At 37.6% G+C, this 24108-nt stretch overlaps 9 protein-coding genes across 17 annotated transcripts; 1 reads left to right on the forward strand and 8 right to left on the reverse strand.

Moving 5' to 3' along the window:
• Positions 1-6444, reverse strand: LOC124197049 (mitochondrial uncoupling protein Bmcp-like). Of its 4 annotated transcripts, XR_006875947.1 has the most exons (13): positions 6030-6425; positions 5779-5929; positions 5568-5715; positions 5222-5498; positions 5024-5148; positions 4889-4949; positions 4706-4825; positions 4432-4640; positions 2849-4330; positions 1995-2570; positions 1368-1840; positions 1079-1250; positions 1-962 (listed from the first exon to the last, which is right to left on the reverse strand). XR_006875947.1 is itself a non-coding variant. In XM_046592303.1 (8 exons), exons 2-8 carry the CDS (start codon positions 5843-5845, stop codon positions 4521-4523), a joined length of 918 nt encoding a protein of 305 aa, XP_046448259.1. In that variant the 5' UTR covers positions 5846-5929; positions 6030-6429; the 3' UTR covers positions 4364-4520. The 4 variants fall into 4 exon arrangements, 2 of the variants coding, with proteins under 2 accessions (XP_046448259.1, XP_046448258.1); XR_006875948.1 differs by having other exon boundaries at positions 5779-6444; XM_046592303.1 differs by lacking the exons at positions 1-962; positions 1079-1250; positions 1368-1840; positions 1995-2570; positions 2849-4330 and having other exon boundaries at positions 4364-4640; positions 6030-6429.
• A 233-nt stretch (positions 6445-6677) lies between these two features.
• Positions 6678-7388, reverse strand: LOC124197052 (ER membrane protein complex subunit 5-like). Its single transcript, XM_046592307.1, has 4 exons — positions 7228-7388; positions 7113-7165; positions 6946-7049; positions 6678-6886 (listed from the first exon to the last, which is right to left on the reverse strand). Exons 1-4 carry the CDS (start codon positions 7304-7306, stop codon positions 6766-6768), a joined length of 357 nt encoding a protein of 118 aa, XP_046448263.1. The 5' UTR covers positions 7307-7388; the 3' UTR covers positions 6678-6765.
• Positions 7389-7577: 189 nt separating this feature from the next.
• LOC124197044 lies at positions 7578-9289 on the forward strand. Of its 2 annotated transcripts, XM_046592292.1 has the most exons (6): positions 7578-7795; positions 7866-7903; positions 7966-8311; positions 8380-8817; positions 8879-8997; positions 9083-9289. In XM_046592292.1, exons 1-5 carry the CDS (start codon positions 7753-7755, stop codon positions 8992-8994), a joined length of 981 nt encoding a protein of 326 aa, XP_046448248.1. In that variant the 5' UTR covers positions 7578-7752; the 3' UTR covers positions 8995-8997; positions 9083-9289. The 2 variants fall into 2 exon arrangements, with proteins under 2 accessions (XP_046448248.1, XP_046448247.1); XM_046592291.1 differs by having other exon boundaries at positions 8879-9289.
• On the reverse strand, positions 9122-11602 carry LOC124197046 (UPF0676 protein C1494.01-like). Of its 2 annotated transcripts, none has more exons than XM_046592299.1 (7): positions 11128-11602; positions 10931-11052; positions 10624-10739; positions 9983-10152; positions 9723-9919; positions 9559-9666; positions 9122-9503 (listed from the first exon to the last, which is right to left on the reverse strand). In XM_046592299.1, the coding sequence occupies exons 1-7, from the start codon at positions 11165-11167 to the stop codon at positions 9321-9323; spliced, it is 936 nt and encodes a 311-aa protein (XP_046448255.1). In that variant the 5' UTR covers positions 11168-11602; the 3' UTR covers positions 9122-9320. The 2 variants fall into 2 exon arrangements, with proteins under 2 accessions (XP_046448255.1, XP_046448254.1); XM_046592298.1 differs by lacking the exon at positions 10624-10739 and adding an exon at positions 10318-10451 and having other exon boundaries at positions 11128-11500.
• A 394-nt stretch (positions 11603-11996) lies between these two features.
• LOC124197053 (cytochrome c oxidase subunit 6A1, mitochondrial-like) lies at positions 11997-12807 on the reverse strand. Its single transcript, XM_046592308.1, has 3 exons — positions 12646-12807; positions 12229-12380; positions 11997-12168 (listed from the first exon to the last, which is right to left on the reverse strand). Exons 1-3 carry the CDS (start codon positions 12731-12733, stop codon positions 12073-12075), a joined length of 336 nt encoding a protein of 111 aa, XP_046448264.1. The 5' UTR covers positions 12734-12807; the 3' UTR covers positions 11997-12072.
• A 266-nt stretch (positions 12808-13073) lies between these two features.
• LOC124197047 (UPF0676 protein C1494.01-like) lies at positions 13074-14844 on the reverse strand. The gene is made up of 7 exons (XM_046592300.1): positions 14600-14844; positions 14416-14537; positions 14231-14352; positions 13995-14164; positions 13735-13931; positions 13566-13673; positions 13074-13498 (listed from the first exon to the last, which is right to left on the reverse strand). Exons 1-7 carry the CDS (start codon positions 14637-14639, stop codon positions 13319-13321), a joined length of 939 nt encoding a protein of 312 aa, XP_046448256.1. The 5' UTR covers positions 14640-14844; the 3' UTR covers positions 13074-13318.
• Positions 14845-14993: 149 nt separating this feature from the next.
• LOC124197045 (UPF0676 protein C1494.01-like) lies at positions 14994-18554 on the reverse strand. 4 transcript variants are annotated; one of them, XM_046592293.1, is made up of 12 exons: positions 18474-18548; positions 18008-18126; positions 17724-17938; positions 17440-17641; positions 17269-17367; positions 16413-17200; positions 16218-16345; positions 16034-16149; positions 15801-15970; positions 15538-15734; positions 15364-15471; positions 14994-15297 (listed from the first exon to the last, which is right to left on the reverse strand). In XM_046592293.1, the coding sequence occupies exons 6-12, from the start codon at positions 16462-16464 to the stop codon at positions 15115-15117; spliced, it is 954 nt and encodes a 317-aa protein (XP_046448249.1). In that variant the 5' UTR covers positions 16465-17200; positions 17269-17367; positions 17440-17641; positions 17724-17938; positions 18008-18126; positions 18474-18548; the 3' UTR covers positions 14994-15114. The 4 variants fall into 4 exon arrangements, with proteins under 4 accessions (XP_046448249.1, XP_046448250.1, XP_046448253.1 ...); XM_046592294.1 differs by having other exon boundaries at positions 17263-17367; positions 18474-18541; XM_046592297.1 differs by lacking the exon at positions 17269-17367 and having other exon boundaries at positions 16413-16609; positions 18474-18554.
• Positions 18555-19169: 615 nt separating this feature from the next.
• Positions 19170-21402, reverse strand: LOC124197042. Its single transcript, XM_046592290.1, has 3 exons — positions 20869-21402; positions 19511-20030; positions 19170-19445 (listed from the first exon to the last, which is right to left on the reverse strand). The coding sequence occupies exons 1-3, from the start codon at positions 21195-21197 to the stop codon at positions 19170-19172; spliced, it is 1125 nt and encodes a 374-aa protein (XP_046448246.1). The 5' UTR covers positions 21198-21402.
• Positions 21403-21536: 134 nt separating this feature from the next.
• On the reverse strand, positions 21537-24062 carry LOC124197048 (2-oxoglutarate-dependent dioxygenase htyE-like). Its single transcript, XM_046592301.1, has 7 exons — positions 23324-24062; positions 23124-23233; positions 22925-23043; positions 22698-22870; positions 22444-22640; positions 22272-22379; positions 21537-22209 (listed from the first exon to the last, which is right to left on the reverse strand). The coding sequence occupies exons 1-7, from the start codon at positions 23358-23360 to the stop codon at positions 22027-22029; spliced, it is 927 nt and encodes a 308-aa protein (XP_046448257.1). The 5' UTR covers positions 23361-24062; the 3' UTR covers positions 21537-22026.
• Positions 24063-24108: the final 46 nt, after the last annotated feature.

The raw sequence follows: 24108 nt of genomic DNA on the forward strand, positions 1-24108 counted from the left end.
TTACCCAGAATTAAAAATTTATTTTCTCATTAAAGATCAACAATTCCCAGTGACTAATACTTTTAAGATGTAACCGACAAATCTGAACATAATTATTACAATTGAAAATTCGACTCTAGTTTTTAGGAGCGTCCCTGTAGTGAGTTGGAGGAACGTAGGTTGTGGTGTTCAGATTCAGGTGCCTCAGTGGTGTAATAACTCAGGGTAGAGTAAAACTTCAGAACTTCGGTGTAGTAGGTCGGAACAGCGTTAGCAGTGGTAATACTCGGGTGCCTTGGATACGTACTTGGGAGCCTCGGCATAGTAACTGGGAGATGCGTAAGCTGAAGTGTAAAACTCCGGGACCTAGGTGGTGTAGTAAGCGGAAGTTTCTGTTCGGTAGTAGCTTAGAGAAGAGTAATACTGAAGTTCGTCGGTGTAGTAGACTGGGGCAGCATTGGTTGTTGTGTAATATTCGACTTCTGTGGTGCAGTATCTAGGTGTAGCGTAGGTTTTGGTGTAGTTAGCTATCGCATCAGTTTAGTCTTTCAGGTCAATGTGGTACGAAGGAGCAGCCGCTGGGTAGTAACACTTTGTCTCCTAAGATGTGATGGTGGAGCTCGGGGCAGAGTAGAACTTGGATACTTCGGTGTAGTATTCGCCAGCTTTAGTGGAGTAATAGGCTGGAGCCTCGGTGTAGTAACTGGGAACAGAGTAGTACTTGGGAAGCTCGGTGTAGTAGGACGGGACAGCTAACGAAGTAGTGTAGTACTCTGGTACTTTGGTGGTGCAGATCGGGGCATCATAAGTTGTGGTGTAATATTCTGGTGCCTTGGTGGTGAAGTAACTGGTCGTGGCGTATGTTGTGTAGTAAGACGGCGGCGTTGCGGTTTGGCACCCGCCATACTAAGGAGACATCGGTACACGAGTCGTCGACACAGCCATCAACGATACAACACCCAACAGCAGCACGCCATAATTAACTAGACAATCAATGAATGTAAACATTAATACAATAAATAAGAAATGGCATACAATTAGAAAAAAAAAGGATTTATACAAAACTCGTGTAAAAAAACAGAATATTTATCAGGATTACGAGCTGGTTATACGATGAGATGAACAAGGCAGCTAGCGACAAATAGTACGATGCAGTTGTTACCGTGTTGGAGATGTTCACTCGACTGACTCCTATCGCCTTTCCTCGGTTTATACAATTTTTCGTTGGACTTCTATTCCACCTTTCAGCTTAAGCCTTGCGGCAATTGTACCTGCTTGGTAAAAATGCAACACGTGTCATTGGTGTACTTTTCAATTATGACTAAATTAACAAATTAAAAAAAAAGTGGAATCGATTCAATGCCCAAATGTAAAAACACAATATTTACCGATAATTTCGAATTGGTTTTACGATGAGGAATGCATTTGGTGACAGATGTGCACTGCAGTTGATGCCGTGTCGAAGATCCTCACTCGTTTCATACGACTTCATGTTTCTAGACGACTCCTTTTACGCAGAGTAATACTTCTTGGCGTCGGTGTAGTGGTTCGGGGCAGCGTATGTTGCAGTGTAGAACCTGCGCGCTTCGTTGTTGTAATAAATTGGAACCTCGGTGCAGTAGGCAAGGGCAGCATACGCAGCCGTGTAGCACTCCGGTGACTTGGTGGTGTAGTACTTGGAAACTTCGGTGTAGTCGGCAGGCTCTTTTTGGTGATGTAGCTCGTAAGCATCATAAGCTGCGGCGTGAAATCCTGGAGCCTTGGTTGTGAAGTAACCGGTTGTTGCGTAGTAAAGAGGCAGCGATGCGGTTTGGTATCCACCATACCCAGGAGACATCAGTACAACAGCAGTCGACCCAGCCTTCAACCGTACAAAACCCAACAACAGCACGACGCCAAAGATAACAAGACAGTAAATAAATTGAAACATTAAAATTCAGTAATAACTAGCATGTTAACATTAACACGAAAGATGGCATTCACACCAAACTCCATGAAAAAAAAAGTATATTTACCCATGATTGCGAACTGGTAATACCATGAAGAAAGCAGTTGGGGACCAATAATGCGCTGCAGTTGTTGCCGTGTCGGAGATGCTCACTCGACTGATCTCGATAGAATTTTCTCTCTCTTTTTATACGATTTTTTTCTCACCCTCACCTCTTAAGCCTTGTGGCTATTCTACCTGCTTGATAATGATTCGACACGTGTCGTTCTCACCCATCCTCTACACTACATTGCACGGTTCTCACCCAACCTCTACACCCCTTCACAGTTTAGTTCTCACTTCTCACCCAACCTCTATACCAATGCACGGTTCTAACCCAACCTCTACACGAAATATTCGAATTCGAAAGAACCAAATTTCTATGAAATTTTGGGTCGATTTCATGTGTTTTAAACGAAAACCAAAATTTTTCGATATTTTCTACCGACTTACTGAGAGGCACGAAATCGACCCCAAATTTCACGAGGATCCCGATTGTGTGGTTCTTTTTAACGTCCAATGAATATTTACAGAACTATTAGCAAATTTAGAAATAAGAAGTAGAGAAAAATCTAACAAGTAAGCTTTATCGCTGGAACAGTTTCTGTCAGATAATACAAAAAAAAAATAAATCAGTAACTGAACGACTTAATAGATTTGTTCAAAGATGAGCAAAGGACCAGAAATTGATGTTTCTGGCAGCTGATAAATTTACCTGAGCCTATTGTAAGCCATTTACTGTAAGAAAAAAGAAATGTTTACAACTAAGTTGCAAACAAAACTCCACTCTAGGTGGAGCTCATCTATATAGCTTGATCGACACTCAAGTGAAATAACAAACAATATTGAATGAACAGAGAACTGAAAAATTTAAATACTCACAAAGTTCTTCTCTGTGTATGGTCATCACCACCAAGCCAATAGTAATCTCTTGAGGAAGTAGACGTCCAAGCCAAGTTGAGACATGTCTCACTGGTAATCAGCTGCTTCTTGAAAGGAAACAAAGAAAATCAAACACAGTAATTATGTGACAGAAAAACATGTTTTCAGGATCAGTCACACTTTCTTAATTTCACAAATTCCAGAAAATGTCTAACAAAAAAGTCTTTAATGTTAGATCACAATCAGCGAATCAGCAATCAGCCAATCATTGACAACGGCAGCCATTATTGTTATCAATTTATCATGGCTCAGAGGCACCTGGTAGCAGATTTGAGACCTTCTTTCGGTTAACTGATTATTCGTAATGTTACCTGACACTCTGACAGTGACAGTTTAGAGTTTAGAAAAAAATGAGTAGGATTGTCCATTAACAATTAAAGAACATCCAAGTCTTCAACCAATTTCAGTAAATTTAACCCAATCGTCATCGAAAGACAATATGCTTTCTATTCGTTTCGTTGACAATATTTTTTGGGGTTCTTTCAGTTAAGCAAGATTTGTATTGAAGGTCGAAATAGTTTATGAATAATTTTTTGACAAGAAGCTGCAAAATGATACTTCAACACACTTTATGATTATCTTAAATTCCAGTGATCCACTTAGTTCACCTGCAATGGCTGCTAATCCTGACAAAAATCCAGAAAACAATGTAAAAAAGAACATCAACAATTTATCATTTCAGGAGACCACAAACCACAACAGGTATGGTTTAAGTCAAGCCAAGTAATTTAGTGGTTAATACCATGTGTATGTAGTTAACACTCATTTAACTTTATTAACAATAGGCTAATAGGCTTTAACTATAGCATCAAACTACCTTATTAAAATCCATAGTTTGAAGTTGCTTTGGGCACTAATGCGGACGCTGGAAGCAGTCGATTCTTTGGCAAAATACCAAACAAATTGATGTAAACGGAGTTTTTTCGTCTGCTTGTTTGTACTATATTCACTTTTTTATGGAAACACTGAAGCGATCCAGGTGTAAACATACAACTTTTCCACCATGACTGTGACTACATTTAACTATTACAAAGGAGTCTTATATTTACAAATCTAAAGAGATGGGGCAGAAAATCAGTTGAGCTGACTATCTAATAAATACATCTAATGAGCACTTCCTTAATTTATCTGTACATATTTTTGTTCATATAATTTAAAAGAAAACAACCCACTCAAGCTTTTAGCACGGAGAACAAAGAGGGACTTGGTAAGAAGAAAGAAAGGACACATTCGCTCATTAAAAAAATGTAGCCTACTTTAATTGACTGTCAAAAATATTTTAAACTAAAGTGGAAATCCCTCTCGATATTAACTGAAGTAGACTACAAGTAAAGTTCTGCCAAAGCCCGGTGCCCGGATACTGACAGACGACGATCTATGAGCTCGTTGAGGCGACACTAGGTCGACTTAATACTCGCCATTCTGTTGCAATTTTCAAAAATCATTAATTCCGCATTCATTCGCGAAATAATTGTATTTTAAGTTATATTAAATTTTATTGGTCTAACTAAAAAGAAACGTACTGATTGATACGGATGCGTCAGTCAGAAGGGAAATTCGGGAAACAATTTAGAATTGTTCTTGTTGACTCGACGACCAGATCAGCTTTCGATTAGTACAACTTTTTCAGCTGTTCGTACGTAATAAAGAAAATCACGTTCCACGGGCCCATACGCAACCAAGTTGGAATAAAACCACGATAGAGAGCCATGATACCTTCGTGTCGGACGGTCTAAATATAACAATAACAAACGATTTCATATACCGTCATTTAAAAAAACAAGTCACTCAGGTTACCTGTACAAAACAATCTAAAGTTCCACGATAGAGTCGAGATTTGTGAAGAGAAAAATCACTGCTCATGCCGAACCCGAATCGTACTCCAGATTTAAGGCGTCGTTGATTCATCAGCCGAACCTGTTTATCAAAAGATGTGTATTTTAATTAAAAAATCGTCTCATCAGTTGTCAGTATGCTTACACGAACGACGTCAATTGGAGTTGAGGCGACTGCACCACCCAAACTTGATATAAAGCTTGACCTAATAAATTCAGATGTTATAAGAATATGAGATAACTACAAAGTATTTTGACGCGCAAATTTGCAGAAACTTACACAAAGTGATTTGAGACTGTATCGCCCATTACATTACCCTGTATTAACCGATGCTTACAGATATCGTAAATGGGCAATTCCACAGCCGTTATCACGGCTGCTCTCTGTGCGGTTGGACCAACTCCCTTTAAATAAATTAAAATATTTTAGGAATCGTGAATTTCAGAACAAATAATTACAAAATGACGTATTGCATACCCGCCACAAACCAGATATTCCTTCTTGTCTGTATACATCTCCAAAGCACTCAAACATTGACTTTTGCTGCAGGGAGGTTGAGCATGCTTGCATCCTTACTTTCAATACATCCGTTGGATTGGCTATGGCACTTGAAACCACACCAGCAATAACACCACAAAATATGTTTGTCATCATGTCTTCAACTTCAGGATGATCAATCCACTTTTTGAGGGTATAGTAAATCCCAAACTTGATAGTTCCATATGTGGATTGTCTTAAAAGTGCTGGCCAAATGCTGAAAAAGAAAAAGTAAAAATTATAAATACAGCTGAAATGAAACAGAACAAATGAATTTGTGACATACCCTGAATACAAAGCCCTGACACCTTCTTCCCTGGTGATTCTTGACAATGCGTGAAACATGCCATTGTAGCGAACAACTGTAAATCTTCCATCCAACTTCTGGCCTTGAATCTGAAGCCTTGTTTTGGTAGTATCAATTGGGAATGTACCTGAAAACAGTAGAATACAATTATATTTATGTAAACACAAGAAAAAATATGAATCAATTATACCAAATTCAGCTGTACAAGATGAGAAACCTCCATAGATAAATGGTCTCCAGTCATGACTATCACCCATGTGAATTTTTTTAAGGCTGTAGCTACAACAAACTATACGAACACTGGTGCAATTCAAAACTTGTGATACAGGAAAACGGTTGAGCTGAATATCATAAACACTAATCAAGACTTGACTGGTTTCATAATTTATCCATGCATATTTTTGTTCACATGTGATTGAAAACTGGAAACAACCCACTTACACTTTAGCCAGGGGAACAAAGAAAGAACTTTGTGGAAAGAAAGAAAACACACATTCGCTCATAAAAAACGTATACTTTTAATGACTGGCAAATGAAATACTATGATGTATTCAAACTAACGTGTTGTGGTTCGAATGGGGATCGGAACACTGCAACAATTCTGCTATTTTGTATCTACTGCACGAGGAAATCTACTTCACACTACATGCGCGTGTGAATCCAATTACTCTTGAGAGAGCCAATGCCTAGGGAATTTATAAATAGGTTCAGTGATTCGACGGCATCCCTATCGTTTAAACACAGGCTGAAAGACAAGGGCCTCTTGTAATTTCATTTATAGTACCGAGTACCGACAATTCTGAAACTGCCCTTTCGGACTCGGTCATGACATTGGATCACGTGATCAAATCATGTCGTCTGAATCAAAATGCCAACGCTGTCATATTTTGGCTAAATTCCAAATGGTCGCTTTTCCTCTTTTTCTTTTACCTTTTTGATTTTTCTTACCGTTTCCCGTTTCTTTCTTGGTTTTTTTTCTTGCATATTTATAAACATGAAACGACCGGTTCCGTTTGGCATCATATCAATTTTCAAACAACTGTGCTAAAGATAAATAAATAAAAATGAAATAAAATAAAATCTTAAATATTAGATGTCAAAACATTTCAGAAGGAATGTTAAAATTTATTAACACACACACACACACACACAAGACTAAATGAGTTGATTGAATAGTTTAATTGGCTTCTAATGCCCCTTTTCCAGTGCTAGAACGTGAAAGCACAATAGGATTGAAAATATGTCCCCTGTGATTAAAAGTGTAGAAGGATGGCCGATTATTCAGATTTTTCCAAGTCCTGTAATAGAAAAACATATAATCATAACAATTTTCAAAGATTGGCTATAATTGGCATACTTTTTCTGTAGGTCTATATTGGATCGGATCTCCTTAAATTCACCAGCTATCGTAGTTACTCCAAAAACAGTGAGTAATAAGCTAAATATTGTTTGAAGAACAATCTGTGAAACAATACAATTAACTGTAAAAATCTTCAGCAATGCAAGCTTTTATATGTAACTCACATCTGCGGGGAGCGACGTAAACTCTTGCTCAGTTAGCCGGAGGTATGATCGATCTGTCAAAGGAATAATATATTTTTCTGCGGTTCCCTCCAATGTTATCTATATACAAACTTACGTTGAGCTGCCGAATAAGCAGCGTGAAAAAGCAATACCATTCCCAAAATAAAGATATATTTATTCATTGAGCTTGACATTTCTCGGTCGATTTAGGGGATTCAATCAAATTACCAATTATCACCATTATACGAATCGTCTGCTACACTCTCAAACCCTTGAACAGCGCAGAGCTGCACGACTCTCTTGCAGCTCTAGAGAACTTCGAAAATTTGAAAATAACAAATTTGCAAAGTAAAATAGATTAAAGTAACAGTTTTTTATTTCAATTAAATATAATTTCACATTTAAAAATATTTTCAAACATTTTATTAAAAATATGTAAATAAGTGATACCTACAACTCTGTTGCAAAAAATAGCCTACAGGCTAATACCGTTTCAGGAGCAAACTAAAAAAGAAAAAACGAGTTATGAAGATGACTTTGTGAGCGATACACACGTTATAGGGTCGACAAATCGTTGCCACACAAGTGTCTCCAAAGCAAGCACATTTTTTATAAGTAGTCTTTTCTTCATCTTTTAGAAATGGAGGTGCTACAAGACGCAAATTACGAGTCGATGTCTCTTGGTAAAATGTCCATCGTTTAATCCACGTGTACTTGTTTTTGTTACTAACCTTGGGTATCCATTTCTTATAGATGATGTCATCAGGGATATGAGAGCTAAGAAAACCCTGGTAAGCATAAATTCATGAAACCATTGAAGCAGTGGAGTGTTAACTTTCAATGACCATTCTAGGAAGAAGGACATGTTGAAGATAACTCACCCTTCCTGAGACGGCAGACCAATTTTCAATTTAACAGAAGACCATTAAGAACAGCAATCCAACCAAAGAATTACAACAGGAGTAATTATTTAAATCATATGGCCAAAAAGCGGCTTGTTCAGGCACGCAAAACTCTGGATCTCAGACAAAGACTCATTACTATCAGAGCCAATAAAGCAGGGCTGGATTTAAGATGGAAAATTGTTGCAAACATGATTTTCAAATTAAGACAGCAAGCTAAGTTATCTCAGTCTGGGCCAAGATTTCATCAATTTCCTCAATTGGAAAACTCATGTGGCCCCAGAGCTAGTCCATTTGGTAAATGAATAACAAATTTGCAATTCTTCAGTTGTTTACTTTTCTAATGACATTGCTTCTTATTTCAGGACAGTGTAATGGGATGGTTTCTCAACCTAAAGTGAGCAGATCTACACTGTCTCAAATTGAAAAGCTTGTTGGCAAACTTCCCTCTTGGATGAAGCCTAATACTGCTGCAGTGATTCAAAGAGGACCTACATTACCTCACAGCTACCATAAAGCTTCACCATCTGGTGTTTTCCCAATGTCCCCAGTTCCCAGGGTTTTCTCTCCACCAAAGTTTAGCCATGAACTATCTATGCAACCAAACTGTTTTGCAGCTCCTCACGCGCCTTCATGCTGTCAAGCATCACACAATGTGCCAAATCACTATCAATGTGATATTCCACGCGGAATGCCCCCGCTTGCCTGCGAGATTCCTCCCCCTGCTAACGGAATGCCTCCGCTGGCTTACGAGCCCTCACCAAGGACCAGATTACCCGCTCCAGGAATGGTTGCTCGCCTTGGTAATACTATTTAGTATGATTATTAGAATTTGTAATAATTATAAATTGTGCGTGATTGCAGGCGTAATCAAAGCTACTCCGCAATCGGAAGAAGAGGATATCCAAATCAGTGTGGTAGACAGTGGTGAAGACATTCCACGCACGAAGAAAACTCTCAACGAACGTTTCACGCAGTGAAAGGTATACGAGTGATGATTTGCTAAATTTTCTCATTTCAATCTTTGACGAGGGTGTCCTATTTCGTTTCATATTGAATACTACCCAGAATTTCTCGCATTCATTTCTACGTTTTTTTCCTCAAGTATTCGATTTGCGTAGACATTTTTGTTGGACCATTATCACATTTCTTACTTTTCCTTGCAATATTGCCCCCCACTATGTGAAAGAATTGAATCAAGAAAACTTATATGTTGGGGCTGTTGAAATGTAAGAAATTACCTTGTATCACGAATAAACTGGATTGTTTTTTAAATGTAATTTCTATATATTTAAGAATTACGATTCTAGTATTTATACGTCTGGGAGTATCGAAGATTTAAATGGGCCAAAGCTGAAATTGGAGAATGATTTTTGGATCCATTTAAAGGAGAGACCATTACATCATTATCCGGATGTACGAAAAAGGCTAACGACTGTCGCGGTTGTCGACGACGAATCTCTTCTTCGGGAACTCGTACGCGATGGATCTAAGAATGATTTAATTAAATTATTTTTTGACTAAAGTTGTATTAGTTTAATTACCGTTGCAGGATAACGATTAGCCGTCCAAAATTGCATCAGGTCTCCTACGTTTACCAAAACGGTCCCGGGGATTGGCGTAGCGGCTATCCATTCACCTCCAGACAATACCTGAGATAGAAAATTAGATTTTGCATTTAGAAGGGAATTTGAGGAGATCGAATTACTTCCAATCCACCAATATCGTCTTGAAAGAGTAAAGTAAAGGTCCCATAATCTGAGTGTTGGCCGCACCTTTCCACACCAGCTTTTATTGCACCGTCAGCTAGGGATGGATAGAAAAGTGTGCGGAATGTGGTGGCATTCTTGTCACTACCTTGACACATCATAGTATGACATCGAGTAAAATATTCTTCGTCCAAACCTTAAACATTCGATTAAAACAAGTTATTATCACTCCAAATTATAACAACATTTGTGGAGATACCTAAAGCTTCAGCGAGGCATCGGAGCAAGCGATGAGATAATTTGCACAATTTCGGCACCAGTTCACTGACAGTCTTTCGGAATTCCGGTTGATGTTTGTCCGGAAAGAAACTGTCGAGTGAAGTGATATCGTAGGCTTCCCGGACTTCATGCAAGTTTTTGCTTTCTAATCTGCAAATTTTGAAATGAGATTATTAGTTTCAGTCTAGATATAAACGAACGAAAGCAACATTTAAAGATGGAACACCCACACAAAAAAGCTCTACGGACCACCAATTGCGTTTGCGCGACAAACAAAACATCAGCGATGAAAACAAATTGTTTCACTTGTCTCACATCTCAGGGCCGGACCCAAGGTAACCGTTGGCTCTCTGATTCATATCCAAGTATTTATTGCAGAGCATGTGTTCACATTTTACGGACTTTGGTGCTTGGAAAAAACGGCCCGCAACTTGAAAATATTGTTCTATCTAATCATGCATGAAATAGAGTACCATAATTGCTCAATTGTCTTATCAGTAATCTAACATTTCTTTTAATTTTAGAAAAGTACTCCACCCAAACGGAGCCGGCCATATAATTGAAAAACAATCAAACTAATTGTAAAAAGTAAAAGGAGAATATTAATTTTGAAATGTTTACATTTCCTGGTCAACTCCAGAGTAACCATCATATTGCGTTGAATTACGACGGTAAATGTCCTTGCAGCTATCCGGCAGTTCGAAAAATGTTTGCGATGCTCTCAATACAGCATCTACCTAAAGAAGATTAAGGAATAACAGTTCCACACCTAGGACATAATCAAAATCCCTTTTGGCACAGATATTAATCTTTACATCACTACATCTGCGACTACGTCTACCGGCTCAGTTTGGGTTAGCTTTTTTATTGAATGTTATTAGTTGGTGGTAATTCCAGTTAGTGATGGGAATAAAACATCTAAACTTACAGTGGGATTGTCGATTCCGTGATTTTTCAAGTAAACAAATCCAATATTAACAAATGCTTCATCCAGCTCTTTCGATACACGATCAATCGTTGATTGCTTAGGTTCCTCGGTATTACCAAGTCCTGATACATGCAACAAGAAGTTAAAATTACATTTTACACAACAGAATTAGTTAAATTGCGAAACACAAGCATTACCTATGTCGGCCAAGTCGATTATTGGAATACTTCGCTTCATTCTGTACAGCAGTGTAGCAATCACTCGTCGTCGAAGTCTTCTGAACTATTTTAAAACCCAGCTCTCTTTCAAGGCAGGAAACTACTGGCGTCTGGAAGATTATATTCCTCTGAAAATAACTACAAACTTAAAGGACAGAAAAAACCAAGAAATCGTCGGCCTAGGGCGATCTTTCCCAAAAAGTTTTCCCTTTTTCGTTAGATTAAAATCTCGTACAAAAATGGTCACAAGAGGGTGAAAAGCTCAAGGCTGTTTGGCTAGCTCTTCTATCACTGTTTAGATACTTAACCCAGGTGAACCACAGGTAAGCAACAGAGTAAAAAACCATTGGTTAATGCTGGTCACGTCGCCCTTTCTCTCCTATCACTTTATCTTAGTTTAAAAAAAACGTTGGACTGATACGATATCCTCTTTTTATGCTATCTTGCAATGGACTGCATTGAGAAAATGGGCGTTCTTCTCGTAAATAAGAGTGGGAAAAGGCAATCCCAAGAGATGCGACCAAGCGATAGAAATTTCCGCCCCAAAATTTTCCGGATGACGCCATCTGGAAGGTGGGAAATTAAACGTATTAAATTACAGAAAAGGGATAAAATCATTGCTGAATAACAAAACACTTTTACATATTAGCTGATTCATCAATGGAAACAAACAGATAACATGTCGATGAAAGTGTGAGATGGGTTTCCTGGAGGATTCAAAGAGAATAATGGTAGTACTCTGCAAAACCTCAAATCTACCTCAACACTGTTCATTAAGCATTAACCAATCATTAGCTTTAAATGATTTCCTTAAAAGCTAATTTGCTACATTAATTACAATGACATGATCTTGTTTTCTGGTGTATTAAGACAATTTTTACAATAAACTAACACCTTGGTGATTTTCAAGCTAAAATCACCTGATTAGTGGTGGTCATCAGTGTGTTCATAACCGCCTGGTAGAGCATTGACATGGGGGTTGTGGAACAACGATTTCTGTCCTTCTCCCCAGGGAAATCTCTGTAAAGAAATATAACTCAATTAGAAAAGTAATAACAAACAAAGTTAAGCTAAACTTGCCTTGTTGCGGATCCTCATGTACTCATAGGCAACAAAAGGAGGAGCACTATGGGCTTCAACATCGTCCAAACCCAAGTACACATTCAACATGCACAGAGCAACACCGGGGAGAGCTACCAAGAAAGTGAGGTTTCTCCACATCTTCCAGCCATCTAATACATGAAAAAAACAAATTAGTTTTCCACAAAATCTTAGTTTCCTAACAGTGTAACGGAAAATTATAACCAACAAAATCCACATTTTTACTTTAATCAAAACAAAAACACAGTTTATCTTTAACGCTTAGAACGAAAGTATTTGCGATAGCAAAACCATTTTAACCACAGAAAACTGGTGTACGTGACCACAACACGAAACAAATTTCTGATGTTTAACTTGGTGTGTTTGGATATAAAATTATCATCTGAACTAATTTACCATGATGTCCAGAAACAGCAGCTTGGCCATTAGCTACTCGGGTAGTAGCAATTCCACGAGAAATAACTTTTCCCAAAACGGTAGCCATTTTGCTCTGTGAATTCAGTACGTCTGTTACAGAATGAAACCCTATTCCCTACCCTCAATAGTGGCTTCTAAACAATGCAAGTCAATTCACAATCTCATGAAAACTATTTGCGCAATTTGTTAATGGTTTTTTAAATGTTACTTTTATAATCCAAAATTAGGTATAAATTCACGAATATTTATTCATACATGACTGCAATCCAAATATTAAAATTTAGTTTTCTATTTTTCTGATCTGTGTGGTACATACACAGTGGCGCGGTTTTTTTAAACAATATGAAAAATGTGATCTCTACATATTAACGTCAAATGATACCATTTATTGCCAAAAGGCTGCGCAATATGTGTAATAATGTGTATTGTTAACCTAAAAAGAGAACATTTTTGGGATCATCAATTCCTTGCTGACCTTGCATAACATTTCGACAACGAAAATGGCATGCTAATTCAATTGAGCCGCTGATTTACCAAACCGAAATGTCTACCAATAAACTTTTCAAACTGAGATGAATACTTGAGGGGTTCTCGAATTAAATGTTTATGATGCTGGAAGCTGCACCTCTGGGGAACAGTTCAAAATTTCAAATTATTTGTAAGTTGCCGAAATACGAGATTTCAAGTAGGCTAATGCTTCGACAGGGTGATGTTTGTTCGATCCATCAAGAGGAGATATCATCACGCCGTTGTCAGCGTGCACGAAAAATGCGATCGATTGACGAGGAGAACGACGGCGAATCTCTTCTTCCGGAACTAGAACACGGTGAACCTATGAAAAATAACAATCGATGTATTCTTCAACTACACATGTTCTTGAAACTATTTAAAGGTTGTACAGTAGCGACGTAACGATCAGACGTCCAGAACTGCATGAGATCTCCCAAATTAATCAGAATTGTTCCTCGAATAGGGGTGGCAGGTATCCATTCACCTCTGGAAAGAACCTTTTCAACAAATATTGATTAGTAAAACTCGCATTTTCAGAATGGACAAATTATTCAATACTTCTAATCCGCCCATATCATCCTGGAGAAGAAGAGTGATGGACCCATAATCAGAATGCGCTCCGCATCTCACAACACCTGGTTGAATGTCTGTGTCTGCCAATATCGGATAATAAAGTGAGCGGAAAATCGTCCTATTCTTGTCTGCTCCGTGAAACATGTACTGATGGCGACTACTAAAGAAATCTTCTTCTAATCCTAAATTCAGTTCTTATTCTTTTTTTTAGTTTTAAATGGGAAAATTTGAATTGTTCGTTTTACCCAGGGCAAGAGCCATGCATTTCAACAATCGTATGGTCAATTCTCTTAACTCTGGAGCCAATTCTTTGATAGTTTTGCGGAATTCAGGGGCGTGTTCATCCGGATAAACTCCATCAGGCGAAGCGATATCGTACGCTTCTCGTATTTCATGAAGGCTGCTGACATCCAAACTAAAAACAAACGCGATAAATCTAAATGAAATAGTTAAGTTAAAAACAAAAATCAACTTGATTTACATTTCTTGATCTTTGCCCGTATATCCGTCCGATTCGTTATCGGGTTGTCCGCATCTATATCCATCTTTAATAGCATCCGGTAGTTGGAAAAACGATCGGGATGCACGAAATACATTGTCAACCTATTTTTCCAAATTTTTAGACTTCAATTCAATTGGTGTAAAGTTCGCAGTGAAATGTTTTACCTTTTGCTGTTCGATGCCGTGATTCTTCAAGTAAACAAACCCAACTGTAGAGAAAGCTGAGTGGAGTTCTTTGGCTACACGGTCGACTGTGCTTTCCCACGGTTTTCCCAAATAATGGAGCCCTACGTCAGTCCACTAGTTAAAGTTAAATTTCCAAACATTAACTTTATTTACCATTGAATACCTAATTCATCCAGATCAACGATGGGTATTTCGTTAAACATTCTGATTGTGTACGTTGAAATATGTCACAGTTTACACTATATCAAATCTTTCGAAGAGACAAACTGCGCACTTATTTGGTTGAACGTTGTCAGACAACTTCTGCGATCGTCCTTCGCATACTTAAGTCCCATTTGAACTTGAAAATGTTTGGGACAGCGTTCTTCTCTAAGATATGATCAGTATCGCCTTTTTCTTCTCAAATATTAGCCTAGAGCAATGTTCTTCTGGGCTTATCAAGTCATCAGTCCTTATGGGTTTGACCCTCTCCCCCATTCAGTCGTATAGAGGAGCTTTCCATGTTCGTTTTAAGAAGTTGACAGAATAATGGCCATATCAAGTTAAACGCTTAAATGTTTCATTCAAATTCAAATTTTATTTCGATCCCCGAGAATCGATCAAATTTTATTCATCAAATGCGTTAGAAAAGAAATATTAAAAGGCGGTAGAAATGCCATTTGAATTTGATTGCAGGTATCATTTATAACTGGAGGCAATGAGTCGGGACTTGACATACGTGAGGGCATCCACTGGTTCATGCTTACCGGATCCATCCAGCGGAGCAATCATCACATCGTTATCCGGATGGACAAAGAAAGCAATGGATTGACGGGGAGTTCGACGACGGATCTCTTCCTCTGGAACAACCACTCGATGAACCTTGTTAACATTTGAAAATGAACGTGAATGATGACGTCATAATTATATGGCATAACCGATATTTACCGTAGCAACGTAACGATCAGATGTCCAAAATTGCATCATATCCCCCAAGTTGATCATGATCGTCCCTGGAATAGGTTTAGCAGGGAACCATTTCCCCTGGGAAAGAATCTGCCAAGTTGAAATTTAAAAAAATTATTCAATTCAGCAATTAAAAGAAGTTTAAAAATGTGTTACTTCCAATCCACCCATGTCATCTTGTAGAAGTAGAGTAATCGTTCCATAATCAGAATGTAAACCACATCTGACTACTCCGGCCAGGGTTTCGGTGTCGGCCAATGATGGATAAAAAAGAGTACGGAAGATGGTTCGGTTTTTCTCGGCGGCTTTAAACATGAAGTTGTGTCGTTCCCCAAAAAATTCCTTATCGAGTCCTGTTAACACCAATGATGAAAATGATAACATAATCAGATTAAATATTGTTTGAATTATGCACTTACCTAGTGCCAGCGCCATGCATTTAAGCAAGCGGAATGTTAGTTCGCACATAGAAGGGGCTAAATCGTTAATTGCCTGCCGGAATTCCGGTGCGTGTTCGTCGGGATAGAGTCCGTCGGGTGAGGCAACATCGTACGATTCTCGAATTTCATGTCGAGCACTCGTATCCAAACTATTTAAAATGTAAATGATACGATATACTATTACTGACTTGAAAATTCAATGAATAACCGACATTTCTCCATCCTTTCCGGTGTAACCGTCACAGTTCTCAACGCCACATCGATAATTTTCTTTAATGGATTCCGGCAGGTGGAAGAACGATTTAGAACGTTCGAATAAGTTATCTACCTGTAAATAAAGAAACAAACAGTTATCACATTTTTAAAAAGAGGGTTAATCAATAATTGTGAGCCTACCAATTGCTGATTGACGCCGTGATTTTTCAGGTAAACAAATCCAACAGTAGAGAAAGCGGAGTCGAGTTCCCTGGAAACACGATCCATTGTGATTTGATCTACATCCTCGACATCGGCAGTTTGTAATCCTGTGGAGTGAAAAAAACAATCAGCTTCAAGTAAAAATAAGTGTCGTTCAGTCAAACAGTTACACACCCAACTTATCCAAATCGATGATAGGAATCACGACGTCCGTGTTTTGCTCCATGGTGCTGAAAATCAACTGCGGTTTTCTTGTTCGTCTTTTCTAGCTATAAAGTTAAATCAGCCAGACTCTCCTCCCAAGCCTGTGGAATCTTGCGCACAGCTGATGGTCAGTCCAGTCACGTGACTCTCTTATCAACGAGTTTCATCTGTTGCCCAAGGATAAATAATTTCCTTTTTGCTCTTTTAGCACAGTTGACCTTACAGTGAGATGGATGGTGTGTCACAAGGACGTTTTCTTCAAAACCCCTTAGTGGTGGGGTAGTAGATATACAGATAGCGCACACCCAGAATAATAATTTTCAAGCCATGTTCTTTTTTCAGGAAAAACAAGGAGATAAAACCATTTACTGAATACGATTTCTCTAAGTGACATCACAAGTTACTTTGGAACGTGTAACTAAAACACTATACCTCCTCGGCAAGACCCCTGAGAAACATATATCACGTAGACCATTTCGTCACCAAAAGAAAAAGGCTATTTTAAGTTGAACGATCTCATTAAGTACATTTTACATGACAAAATTTGTTTAGTTTCTTAAAATAAGACACTCGGACATTCTTTAAAAAAAAAATATGTTTAAGACTTTTTGGCTCTAGAAAAATAAAGTTTTATAAGAAGTGAAAATAAGATATATTGTTTTAGTATGTTAGCCCAGCTAGAATAGAAAACCAAACCTAGTTATCCGGACAAACCTAGAAGGCGATTGATTGGCGAGTTGGTTTTTGATGTGTCTCTTCTAAAAACACGACCCTTTTTAAATTTTAAATATTTCTCTCAAAAGTTTGGATATTTAATTACTGTTACACTTTAACGATCCGGTCCATAATAGCATCAGATACAAAGATGTACTTGGATTGCCTAACTGATCGTCGGAATCTGTATCTATTTGCTTTACGAAAGCATCTAACATTGAAAACACTAAATGATTGTGATAATCTTAAAGAATAACTGATCCCCCAAAATACTTCTACTTACTTTAATCTGCCAACAATGTCTTGTCAATATGCAGGGAGCTGAGTGCTTTTGTCCCGTATTAATGCGAATGATGAGCATCTTGCAAAGCCTGGCTGGATATCCGGGTTGGAATAGATTTAGATCCGAGTTAGTTTAACGTGAAACACGATGAGGCAGTGACCATAAAATGACGATTGGAGAAATTATTCTTTTTCAAACCTTACTGCATAAATAATCAGCAATTAATCATTAGACTCTGACGCCTCATATACCATATATGTAACATATTAGATATTACACTATACCTGGACTCACAAATTCGAAGTATGGTAATAACGTTTTAACCGGTTTTAAATTCCTTTTGAATGATTCCAGTCTTAACGTAGATTGATTTCGAGAAGTCGTAATTATCCAGACGTAACCACAAGTCTTGTTGTGGTTTATTCCTGATTCGTTTGGTGGTAGGAAAATATGTGTTGGGATGCTTTCCAAACATTACCAGTAATCTATCCTAATAAACCTTTCAGAGAAGAATAAAGTTATTATCAAATTGAATTAGTGATAGGTTTAAATATATCTTTTTTTTTACTTTAGTTTGGTTTTCTCATTATTTGATTAACGAGATGGTGATTGATAGTTGAACGGTCCTTTTTAACAATCACATGGGAGACAACACTATAATAATGTTTTCTCATAGAAATACATGTCCTGCAATAGAAACTCACTTATTAACCTCAAAACTGTAAGATTTTATTAAAAAATATACAATGATTGCACTGTAACTAATTGAACCTGAAGTTGAAATTGTAACTGAAAAATTGGTGATAACTAATATAACTACCATATTTCTCAATGTAATAATAACTTAACAAAAAGTTTAAAATAACGTATTTCAACACATGCAAGCACATATTTTGTGGCAAACAGACAATGGATAGTAAACACATTAGGATATGTCTGACTGAAACATCTTCTCAGCCTCAAGATATGGTTTTCAGCATTGTTTAACTCAAAATTAAAACATCAATTATACCGTCTATTCAAGAGAAACTTACCTTTTAAGACAATTAAAAAAACTTAACTTTGAGCTTAAGTGAAGTGAAACTTATTCACTTTCTGGAAGACATCATTTTTTTTTTTTTTTTTAATAGTAGGTGTTGCTATGGACGCAGCCGCGCGGTGGCGCGGGGGTCGCTAGCATTGGACTGGCGTCCATTATCACCACCAGGGTTGATACAGGGCTTTTGTTGTGTTTGGCTTTTGATGAGTGTAACGATTTTGGCGAGCTGATTGTGATTTTTGGACTGTTTTCGTGAGGTAAGATGAGATTAAGTATGATTGACTGAGATTCGGGCAGTGGGATTGATTTGCGATTGTTTACAGGTGAAGATCATGTAATGTGATGGATTTTTGTTGAGAAGATGAAATGGACCAGCATGTTTCTTATTTCCATCTGTGTGTGTTTGCTCAGGGATGAGTTAAAGCCGAGTAGGTTGTGGAAGACATCATTGTTCGACTATTATTCACCACAGAGGCACAGACAGTCAGTCACACCAGACACGTGAAAAAAACACCAAAAACGTAAACAAACAAAAAGCTCAGCCGACGAAAGTAGCCTCTAGCCCTCTACCGACAATGATTGAAACTTCTGTGATTATACATCTTGTATTTCTTTCACTCATTTTCATTATTTTTGAGCTTTATCTTTATGGCCTGTCTACTATCAGGTTTTAGATAATCAAAAACTACAATTAATTCAATCGCGGCCTTTTACATAATGGAAGATTTTCCGTTACTTCGGCTAGCAGCTCCACGGATTTCTGCAACTCTTCAATATTATGAGTATTATCAGGGCAGCTAGTAAATTTTGCTAATCCGTGATTCGCCACCACTTCGTTCCAGTTTTCTTGGATGTATTGTATACATTTCTTTCTCAGATCTGCAACCGAGTATTTGTCTGCAGTTTTCAGGCACATAAATGCATTGGTAGGCTTCAGCTGCAGAAGAAATCCTTTTTGGAGTACGTTCTAAAAAATTAATAAAATTGAGTAAAATTGAAAACTTTTAAAATCGTGTTATATCTCATGCCTACCTGTAACGCGTGAAGTTTAAATTTGTGAGTTATTTTAAGCCAATCTTCTGCATGCTTGTCTAACTGCAGATCGGGAAGGACTTTACATGAGATGTAGCGCAGTACACCTGCAAATGCATCTGCATTGATATCCTCTATGTGGATGGTATTCGTTCCAGGTGACTCCGAAAAAATCAATTGTTCGAAGACATCGCTTGCTTCGCAAAGTATCAACTTGCTTGCATTGAAAATTTGGCCACCAGTTGAGATTTTTAAATCGTTGAATTTAGGATTATTAAATAACTTTTCAAAAGAGTTCGGTTTCAAAGGGAAGGGGTTTTTTGGAGAAGGTAGAGTTTCCATATTCTGAAAATGGTAAGCCCAATTCAGCTCACATCCAATAGTTAAAACATTATCCGGGATGTATAAAAATGGATGGCTCAAAAGTTTTTCCTTCATAATGAAAAGAACGCCCATCCCATTTCCGTGTTTCGATGTTGAATCAAGAGTCTTTAGCTCCGGTCCGGAACTGTACGAGATACTGCATGTAGTAAAGAAAAAACATAACCGTTAATCTGGCTGACCACGAGACAACATACCGAATACATCCATTAAATATTATCACTACAATTGGCTGTAGAAGCATATACACTCTTTTTTACCGAATATTAATAAAAGAGAATCGTACGTTGTCTAAAAATTTCGACTGATACTGAACCACCAACTTACTTGTCGTCGGAAACGTAAAGGAAAAACCTTGCAGTTGTTTTGATGTTTTTCTCTTCTAAAGTTACGGGGTCACGGCCAATATACGACAACAGAAACACTTCAATGTTGCTATTTGGATCTTCTTTTATACGCAATTTTATTGCTCAGAAAAACCCACTAAACAAACTGGCCTTGGGGAGAAACGATTATTCTCACGTGGACAGGAAATCTGTGGGAAAATGGCGACATGAATCCATTTCCTGAAACTACTGCCGCTCCTGATGCTAATTCCGCTACTGCACTTTCCGCCATTTAGCTCATGGCTAACTGATAATGATGCGGCCGTCTAGCTATGAGATATTACGCGAGACTAGCATGTCTATTACTTTTTGGTTAGAATAACATCTATATCAGAAGAAAACCTCGAAAATACTCACACCTTAGATTTTACTGGCTTTTATCAAAAAAATTTTCGCAAACAGCATTATATAAATGATTAAGAAGAAAATTATTTTCTCCCAACTATTTTAATGTTGGTGGACGTGGACGACAACTTTTTAAATTTTCTTAGCAATAGGCACAGAAACTTCCAAACCAAACACGCAAAAAGCAGAAAAATTCGTAGCCTAAACACAATTCACGAAAAACAAGTTACAAGATCACCAACTTACTTGTCGGTAGCTGTCGTCACTACGTACATTGTAAAGTTGACAGCTATTTTCAGATTTCTTTTCTGAAAAGTTCTGGAATAATCACAATACGACTGCAGGAGCAAACCGACGTCGCTCTTTGGATCATCTTTCAAATACAATCTAAAAGACCAGAATATCCCGTCTAAATAGAAATCGGGTGAACTGAGAGATAATTCGGGCTTCAGAAAAGGCATTTGCAAGTTAAGATTGGTAAATTTATGCGAAAAAGACGCTGTTGTGAATTTATTATTTGACTGGCCTGCTGCTACTACCACTGACCCCTTCTCTTCTTTCATGACTTGATTCATGACCGAGCTGAGTATTACTAATGAAATATCAAGCGAAACTAACCTTTTTCACTCCAAGTTCCAACGAATACGTATTTTGGAATATAGCAAAAGAAAACGTCCGTAAACGTTGACGAACTTAGACCCCAGGCGAACAACAATTATGCTATATCATTTTGAGACGTAGCACTTTCTCTTACATAATTTACGAACTTGTTTTAAATCTTTTTAATCAAAGTAAGCAAGCCAATTTCCATTTAAGCAACATTTCACGACAGTGCAAAATTTTGGTTTAATATTATTGGTAAAATACTAAAACTTACTTTAAATAATTCTCCCTCTTTTTCTCAAACAAATTAGTCTGGAGTCAATATTTTTTGGCGCTTGTCAAATTATGGGTTTTGACACACTTTCACCCATTGATTCGTACAGAGGAGCTTTCCACATCTATTTCAAGAAGTTTTCCGGGCAAATCAAGAAAAATTTACGTGAATAGCATTGTAGACATAACGATGTCTACAGGTGCGAGTGGAGAATCGAATCTCCGGTAGATAGAAAACGATTTAGAAAGCTGAAAGGAACCATCTACCAATCTCGACCAATCTTTAAATAACAAACATCAAATTCTAAATAAAGTTTCATAAAAATGAGCGCATACTAATCACTGAACATCCCTGTGATTTTTAGAGTAACAAAATCTGATCCTACAGTGGGAAAAGCGGAAAAGAGTTCTCACCATCCTCGGTAAAAAGATATACCCAGACGTCCATAAATCTTGTTAGAAATGATTTTTTTTTTTTTTTTGCTGTAGAAAACTAAAATTTTAAGAGAAAGATAAAGTAAAAATCTGTTAATATTTGTAGGTGGCGGAGAGACGTGACTTGAGATAATCCAGGGCTCCAATTGCAGGTTGGTCGCTGGAACCATTTAATTGAGAAACCATGACGTCATTATCCGGATGAACAAAGAAGGCGATCGATTGGCGAGTCGATTTTCGGCGTAATTCTTCTTCTGGCACTAACACTCGGTGAACCTTTTGTAAAAACAATACCTATTTATTATTTTTATCAATTTTCCAAAATTATGTTTAATCACCGTTGCAGTGTAACGATCCGATGTCCAGAATTGCATCAGATCTCCAAGATTTACAAGGATTGACCCCGGGATCGGAGTAGCAGGTATCCATTTGCTTCCGGAAAGTACCTTTAATTGATAAACGCCAAATAATGAATACGTTAAATAACGAATACAGATGTGCCGAAATAACCTCTAATCCGCCAACACTGTCTTGTAGGAGGAGTGTGATGGTCCCGTAATCAGAATGAGCTCCGCATCTTACAATGCCTGGCTGGATATCCGATTCGGAAAGCGATGGATAATACAAAGTCCGAAAAGTTGTGGCATTCTTATCTTGATCTTGAAACATGAAGCGATGGCGATCGACGAAATAATTCTCTGTCAATCCTTATTAACCAGAAATCAATTATTAACTGCATCAATTGTTTTGACCAAATATTTTACCTAGTGCCAGAGCCATACATGCAAGTAAACGTCTGGTTAGTTCACTCAGTTTCAAGGCGAGATCAGTGACGGATGACCGGAATTCAGGATTTGTGTCTTCTGATGGAAACACACTCTTCGAACTGGTAAGGTTGTAAGCCTCTTTGATTTCATGATGAATATCAGTCCCCAATCTATCAAAACATTATAATTAAACTCTTGCAAAAACGAGGTTATAACGTTTTTACATTTCTTGATTAATTCCGACGTAACCGTCATTGTTTTTCGAATAATCCCGACATGTTTGCTTCTTGATGTCGTCTGGTAGTAGGAAAAAGTGTTTGGAGGCTTTCAAAACTTTGTCAATCTAAAAATAAATCAGCATTGCAGGAAAAAAGAACTTAATGTCAAATTTGTACAGTAACGAGTTTAAAGAACTATGTTTACTATAGTTTGGTCGATTCCATGATTTGTTAAATAAACGAAACCGACAGTGGAAAAGGCTTCATCCAGTTGTTTCACGATCAGGTGGGCGTTGCTGATGTCGTTTTCTCGCACTAGAAATAAAAGCCCGGCAACAGAAACTCAATCATTAGTCTCAAAATAGTTTTAACATTTTGCACAAACACTTTAATTACACACTATACCTAATGCAGTTAAATCTACGATCGGAATGCTTGCCATCTCGATTATTCAGTGGTGTTCCACAATCTGATAGCATCTTGAACATTTTGTGGGAGGAACAGACATCGAATGGTAAACACGAGTTTGTGTTTTTGACAACTACACGCCATCTACTGACCATTTTTTAAACAAATTTTCAAAAATATCAAAAAAAGTAAAACAAAGTAAAAAAAAGTATAAAGTAAGACAATAGTAAAGGATGGCACTTCTAGTTTTTCAACATAGGACATGTTTGTTTAGCAGTTTGCTTTTTGGATGGCAAGGACGGATGAGTTTAGTGTGAGTAAGTAAGGACGGAGACTGTAAAAATACGTTTCATAACAGGTTTTTTTTTTTTTTTTTTAAATATCAAACATTAAATTCAGCGCCCAGCTTTTCACTTGTCACTCAAAATTCAGGAATCAGTAATCCTATTTTCCAGGATAACTATTACGTTCTTTTAACAAAAAATCCTAAGCATTCGGAAGGAGAAAATGATTGAACTTTGTTCGTTTTATTACTATGTCGATTGTTGCGAGGGGGCAGAGATTACACTGTCTGACATTCAAGTAACAATTTCACTACCCAGGACTTACAAATTGTTCTCTCGTTATCTGAAAAACAGGAAGTAGGTATTGGGCGATTCTCACAAAGAAAAATAATGAAGATCTATAATATGGACATAGTCATACTCTCATAGATTGATAGATAACTGGTGTGACGTATCTCAACTCGCAATAGAAGTACGAGTACTACTTTGAAAACTAGG

The sequence above is a fragment of the Daphnia pulex genome, chromosome 7 (genome assembly GCF_021134715.1).
Source record: "Daphnia pulex isolate KAP4 chromosome 7, ASM2113471v1".
Taxonomy (NCBI): Eukaryota; Metazoa; Arthropoda; class Branchiopoda; order Diplostraca; family Daphniidae; genus Daphnia; species Daphnia pulex.